General features: G+C 31.1%; 1 protein-coding gene across 1 annotated transcript; it reads right to left on the bottom strand.

Moving 5' to 3' along the window:
• Positions 1-1,369: 1,369 nt before the first annotated feature.
• Positions 1,370-2,398, bottom strand: LOC145058069 (zinc finger protein ZAT5-like). The gene has a single exon (XM_079005993.1). It carries the CDS (start codon positions 2,319-2,321, stop codon positions 1,476-1,478), a length of 846 nt encoding a protein of 281 aa, XP_078862119.1. The 5' UTR covers positions 2,322-2,398; the 3' UTR covers positions 1,370-1,475.
• Positions 2,399-7,969: the final 5,571 nt, after the last annotated feature.

The raw sequence follows: 7,969 nt of genomic DNA, 5'->3' as shown, positions 1-7,969 counted from the left end.
GAGAACTTGACTAACAAGCAGTCCACCAGTATTATCAAAATGGTGGATATAATATGGATCATCATATGATCCATCACCATTTTCTGAAGAACTAGGAGTAGCGGTTGGAGAAACTGGATTTGGCATGATCAGATCATGAAAAATCGAAGAAAAACAGAATATGAATAACGAACAATAAAAAAGACTTGAAAATTAATGATCGTGAATCAGAAAATTAATAGATGCGGAAGCATAACAAACAAAATGTTATAATACCATAATATGAGAGTGAAATTAAAGAGAGAAGAACAAAAATATTCATTGTATTGAATCTTGAAAACGACTACAAAATAGAAAGCTTTTATACATACTCAAACTAACTAACTATTGGCCAACATCTAACAGCTAACTAATTCTAGCTAAGTTAACTAACTGAGGTTATAGACCACCTTCTAACTACCCGATATAACTGTTTCTAACAAACCCGACTTAACGGATTAGATGGATAACAACATAACAAACTTAACGGGCAAAAAATCAACATGGCTTCCAATATTTCTAGTAGGAAACATAATTCCAACATTCATTGGACAACTTAGTTGTAGAATCCAAATCAAGTTGTCATCAATTTTTAATGCATTTTCGTTGTTTCTAAGAAAAAGTAAGTGTGGTAATCGCTAATAATCCATTGAAGGACGATGCTAATCTTTCTTTCATTTTCTAGAAATAGATGGTGGTTGAAGGTTAGTTATTTCCAACGAATGTATTTTAATTTTTGTCTCTACTATCCAAAAAAATTGTCACGACTATTGGTGGCTGAAAGTTAGTTACTTGGAGACGTATGTATTTTGTCGCTCAACCATGTTCTTCTAGTATTATTCACGCTCTTAACTTTTTTATATTTATATATTTGATTTTGTAGATCTTGTTTGAGAATACTCATAACAAGCTATTTAATACATCGTTAATGATTTTTTTTTTGTAAAATCCAAAATCGCGTGCCATTGCAACGACCTTTCCCCAAGGTTGTCTGAGAATCAAAAGTTATGAATGAAATTTTTGTTGTTCTTTTATCAATATAGATTTGGTAATTGAATCCTAAATTATCATTACTAATTTTTAGCAACTTAAACAATTCTAAAAACATTTTATTGCCAACATATACCATATCCACTAGACTGCACTACAGAATCTGATTCACGAAAACCATTATCAAGAAAAAAGAAGCAAAAAAGCCAAAAAGTATCACACGTTTACGTGATCAATTTCCAAAGACCATTATTGTATTTTGGTTACTTGAGAACTTAACAATTGTTGATTAAGAAAAGAATCATAACGTAAGAACATGATAAACAAAGATAAATTCATACATTAATTTTTAATTTGCCACTTCGTCAGAGAATCTAATGTTACAATCATGATGAACATGAACAAATTATAAGAATTTGAAAGAATCTAATAATGAATAATGATGTTAACATACCCTAATTGTGTGATTAGAAATGGCAATCAACTAAAGAGGGTGCCGAAAATACAATGATTTGGTTGTTCGAGCTAAAGCCAAATTTGGTTTCCTTGTGATCATCTTCTACAGGAGCAGGAAGATTTAAGTCCAACGATAGTAGGGTTTTGTGCTTCTTAGATTCGTGACAACCGTTGGATGTGCTACAAGTTGTTGTAGCCATAGACATGGATCGATGTCGCCTCATGTGACCACCTAATGCCTGGCCGGATGTAAAATCAGATCCACATATCGAACATTCGTGAACCTTGGGGCCTTTGATCAAACCACTAGGGCTACATATTACGTTCTTGTTTGGACTGATCGAAAGAGATGTTCTATTTTTGGAAGGCTGACAATGAACATCCTTGTGGGGTTTGTTGTGGCTGGCTCTATGGCCACCAAGGGCTTGGAAGGAGGTGAAACTACGGTTGCATGTTTTGCATTCATAAACATATAATGGAGGCGACACCACGGCGTTTACCGGTGACGGTGCTGCTGGTAGATTGTGACCGTGAGCCAAAAGGATCAGGCAATTGGCGACATCTTCGTCATTGTCGTGAAGGATGTTGGTGAAATCAATGGAGGTTGTGGTGGGCATGTGGAAGAACGTAGGGTTGGCTGGAGCACCGGTGGTGGTTGAAGTAGTGGTGGTGGAGGATGAGGAGGTGGTACAGGCTATGCTTAGAGTAAGGGCCGATGAGGCAGGTCTCCTACGTTTTGTGCGTTTTCCCTTGATGTGGCTTTTCATGTCCTCCATGATCATGATATCATCATCTTGATGAGCTTCCATATGTGAGCCTTCTTTAACAGAAGGGATGGGGGTGGTTGAGTAAGCCATATAGTTGAGGGTTACAGTTATATGTATGTGTATATGCGCTGTATAGTATATAGGTATATATATGAGAGAGAAAAAGTGTTAAGTGTAAGAAAGAGAAGCCGCCCCCGTGAGTAAGTCCACCGATCAAGCTTTGCCTTTCCAACATTCGAAGTTACCATTAAAAAAAGCAACTGAAAATATGAATATACGTATGTTGGTAGTATATGATTAAGTTTATGCAAAATTGCAATGATACAAAGACAGCTCTATTTCATATTTTGTCAATGCTATGCAACAATGCATGTAATATATATATATATATATATATATATATATATATATATATATATATATATATATATATATATATATATATATATATATATATCCGGCCCTCACATTTTGGATATAGAAATCAAAATGAGGCCCGAAAACTTTTCTTATAAAATATTAATAATTAAATTTGCTACCATTAAATTTAAAACTTAAAGTTGTTAACAAATATCTCGTAAAATCAGTACAACAACATCAAGTCTTGATTCACTAAATATTTTAGTTTTTAGAATCATAGATGTTCACTAGAAGAGCTTCTTTGTCATTACCATTACCATCAAAGATAACTATGTCTTCATCTACACAAGACTTATCTTTTCACACTAACGGTTTAACTTCTTATTTTTTAGATTTTTTCAACAGCTCCATGAACTTAATCCATATTTTCTGGCACATACAATTCAGTTTCTTCTTCATTATGTTCTTCCACAACTGATTCTTCATTACAAATGATATTCTGACATTTGTTTGATGATAAATAGATTGATAGATCCTATTTGACTCTAAAAACATTATCCTAATTTTCGTTTCTTTTAACAAGCCAATTTAGTTTTTCTAGTTGGAGACATCTTTTTTCTAATTTAAAAAATCAATGTTAATAACTGAACAATATATATTTTTAATATTTATTAAAAAGTTCATGTTTAAAACAGTTACGATATCAAACAAAATTCTTGTTTTCTAATATTTTTTAGTATTAGACTATATTAGATTAATATTATAAGCCAAAAAAAAGGAAAACCATTTTCCATCCTCCACCACCCCACCCTAAAATCATCCAATGTCCTATTTGATGGAGAACATAGGTTACTAAACAATGTTCTAAGCATAAGGGACTCGACTCGTATCAACTATCTCTTCATCTATACTTGGGTATTGAGTCTTACTCAATTTGGCATTGCTCTGAATACCTTGTCCAAGTATGTATTTCGACTAAGTCTAATTAGTCTTCTCTTTTTATCTCTCAAAATCCTTCCCGAGAATATAGACAGCCTCTCCTAGATCCTTCATAGCGAAACACTTTCCAAGCCAAGATTTTACTTCTTGCAAGGTTGGAACGTTGTTTCCTTTAAGTAGTATGTCATCAACATACAACACTAGAAAAGTTACTATACTCCCACTAGCTTTGACATATACATAGGACTCATCCTCACTTCTAGAGAAATCAAATTCGTTGACTTTCTCATGGAATCAACGATTCCACCTAAGAGATTTTTGTTTCAATCCATAAATGGATTTCTCAAACTTACACACTCTATTGGGAAACTTTGCATCAACAAAACCCTCATGCTGACTCATGTAAACACCCTTAACCAACTTTCCATTAAGAAAAGCGGTTTTGACATCCATTTGCCAAATTTTATAATCATGAAAAGCGGCTATGGTGAGAAATACTCTAATAGATTTTATCTTAGCCATTGGTGAGAATGTCTCATCATAGTCAATCCGTGGGACTTAGGTAAAGCCCTTCGCAACCAGTCGTGCCTTGAACGTATGCACATTTCCATCCATGTCAGTCTTCTTTTTGAATATCTATTTGCAACCAATTGTATTTCGACCATGTTCTTGATCAACCAAATTCAAAACTTGGTTATCATACATGAACTTGATATTGTTGTTTATTGCCTCTTACCACTTGGCTGCCTCAAGGCCTGACATTGCTTCCTTGTAGTTAGTTGGCTTATCCAAATTTACCAATGTTTGATAACTGATAAACGTATTACCTTATGCATGTAACACCCCTATATGGCACGTATTACAATAGTGTCAGCTTTGGGCTCTCGGCACGAAAACTTCCCAGGGCTCATCAATCCCTGGATTACTCTCTCCCGAGCACGCTTAACTACAAAGTTCTTATGAGATCTGCTGCCCTCACGGCTTTACAACACATTGTAACAAGGAATGTATCCACACCCTTTATAAGATAATGTTTCGTTTTCCTTCCAAGCTGGTGTAGGATTAGGTGCAACCCACCTTCACTCCCCATTATAGGTTTCGATGTCCCTATCGAACACATCGGGTTGTACCCCAACTCTGATACCATTTGTAACACTCCCCTCTAGCACGTATCACAATATTGTCCGCTTTGGGCTCCCGACATGAAAACCTCCCAGGCGGTCATCCATCCCTGAATTGCTCTCGCCCGAGTACGTTTAACTACAAAGTTTTTATGGAATCTGCTGCCCTCACGGCTTTAAAACGTGTTGTAAGAATGACATATATATGTACATTCTTGGCCTACAGATTGATTAATATGTAATTTTCACATGTGCTTTTTGAAAAAATTATTTTGTTCTTTTTATTTTCTACATTTTTATTAGATGATATTATTAGTGTGATTTTTTAAAAAACAAACAAAAAAATGTTTTTAGATTGTCAACGTTTTTTCTCGGTTCTAAATTGAACCTCTCTCTCTCTCTCTCTCTCTCTCTCTATATATATATATATATATATATATATATATATATATATATATATATATATATATATATATATATATATATATATATATTCCATGTGCATGGATGCAAGTAAGAATTAAGTGAAGGGTTGGCTTCGAAGCAAACGTAACCTAATCCAACCTAATGGAGGGGTTGGAGGATTCCTTTCGCTGGATTAGAGTGCAAGCCTGGCACAGTTCCTTCATACTACGTCACCTTCTAGTTTCACCATGGATATTATATATATATATATATATATATATATATATATATATATATATATATATATATATATATATATATATAATCAACTTAAATTACTTATGATAGCCATAAATTTGTTTAATAATTTTCATTATGAGTTAATTACAATACACTAACTACTTAATTTGTTGCTTTACTGGAGAGCCAACAAAAATTAACGCGAGATATCACGAAATAGCCGTTTTTATTAAATGAATCAGTACTACCCGAAGAAAACTATACGGGTAAGAGAGTCAATATCTTTCCACCTCTTTAGTTTTTTAATCCAACACAATACAATATGCTTACTAACCAGACATAAACTTGATACAAAATATAAATGGGTTTGGGTAATGGTTTCAACTTATTACCCATATAAATAAGAGCGATCGATTAAGATGAAGCTATTTCAAGAAGCTTTATTGTTTTAAACCGACACGAAAATTATCATGATACGTGATGTTTACCCGGCCTATTAATTTAGAGTAGGTTGCTTTATAGATATTTTTTAATTGTTGTCTATTAAATATATTCAAGAAGTCATTAACAGCAAATGCCAGTTCTGAAATCTTACAAGTAAATTATTGTATGACCCAAAAATCGCGCCGGCTTTAAGCGTCCAGTACTCACTCCTCTATTATTTAACCAATCATTGTAATCCAATGTTTACTTATATTATATTATGTTTAATGATTGTTAAAAGATGGAATCCTTATAAGTTAGCTGCAGCTCATGCTAATACGATTTAAAATCAGCAGAAACTGAAACTAGAGCTAAATAAAACTCTGAGTGTGGAGCAATTTTGTAATACCTGTAATAAAGAGATATCTATTACCCAAAGAGCAACCATAATAAATAAACTAGATAAGAAGCAACAATAATAAATAAACTACACAAATTTTCGTGTTTTATCAAGAGTGCATTACTTGGTTTTGAACTGAAGAAATTGAAAACCAAGATAAAACCGAAACCAAAATCAAATTCGGATAAAACCAAATTTCAAATTTGGTTTTTGTTTATTCGGTTTGGCTTTAGACAAAACTGAATTATGAATTCTATTTATGATTTGAGTTATCGTGTGATAGAATTCGTACCAAACCGAACTGGCTTACCAAATTAGTTAATAAATTTATTTATTAATTAATTAATTTTCAGTTTTATTCTTTAAAAAGCTAATAAAAAATTAAGTACATATTAGTTAGCGCTCCAACTAATATTCTCAACTTCCCTCGTGTAAATCTAATTCAAGTTGTGCAAAAGAAGTCATAAGAAATTTTATTGCTAAATATATAAATACCTTAAAATTTTGGTTTTGAACTTTGTTATTAATGTTTGATTTCGAATTTTGTATTTGATGTTTGAAACTTTGGATTTTATTTTTATTATTAATAATTTGTTTTCTTGATTTTCAAACCAAATTGTAATTTGGTTTTTAGTTTGCTCTGAATTGCCTCAAATTTAGTTTGGTTGGGACTTCGGTTTAGAGCAAACAACAATCAAGGCAAAAAATCTAGAAACCCATAAATCAAACCATTCCTAACCGCTGTGTGTTATAGAAAAGTACATTATATATTTATAATATTAATAAATTTAGTTTGTTAAATAATTAATTTATTTTCATCATACTAAATTATAAAGTAAATATAAAATATTGTTACTATCTTGAAACATATGAAAAAACAGAAATTTAACACAAGGATAGAAGGTTACGTACAATTCTTAATGGTTATAACAAAGGGAAAACCTTAGAAAAACCCAACGTATTTTCATCTAATGCTTAAAAAAACCACTATATTATTTTTTAGTATACTAAAACCTTTATATTTTCTAAAATTTTTATTTATGGTTTTCTGTGCTTAGAAAAACTTAATCTATTTTCATGAAAAGATTGAAAAAATCATTATATTATTTTTTTTAGTGCATTTAAACCCTCATATTTTAATTTTTTTTTTTTAATCTAATGAGTTGTAACATTAAAAACGTTAAGAATCGATTACCTAACATTTTTGGCTATTTAGGATTTACCGAACTCAGTGCCTTAAATGATACATTTTAAAAAATATAAGGGTTTTAACATAAAAAAAAAATATATAGTGGTTTTTTTAAGATTTAATAAAAATATGTTGGGTTTTTATAAGATTATCCCTATAATAAACGAATTAAAATCATAAAATTAATTTTAAATTACGATGGCACCAAAATAAATACTTATTTGGGACTCTGTGATCTCAAATTGGCAATACCATTTATCCATAGGTTTCATTTCATATTTTTTTTAAACTTTTGCTAGAGTTATATATATAATTTAAAAGTACTACTTTAATGATTTTAATTGTGATACCTTTTTCAAATACAAACTTTTTCTTAAAAGTACTAATATATATATATATATATATATATATATATATATATATATATATATGTTCAGGTTTATTTGAGACCATTCTAATTTTGTGAGACCGTGAGACCAATAAAAATAATTCTAAAATGCAAGATAAAAGGAAAAATCCAAAAATTCTTTTTTTAATTATTATTTTCGGAACTTTAGTTACCTAAAAAAATAAATAAAATAAATTACCGTTTTTTTTAAATACATGAAATATTCTAATAGAATATTATACTGTAAATATTCTAATATGATTTTTAAAATGT

The sequence above is a fragment of the Lactuca serriola genome, chromosome 6, assembly GCF_051521515.1.
Source record: "Lactuca serriola cultivar US96UC23 chromosome 6, Lser_US96UC23_V15, whole genome shotgun sequence".
NCBI lineage: Eukaryota > Viridiplantae > Streptophyta > Magnoliopsida > Asterales > Asteraceae > Lactuca > Lactuca serriola.
This window is presented reverse-complemented; position numbering and strand designations above follow the sequence as displayed.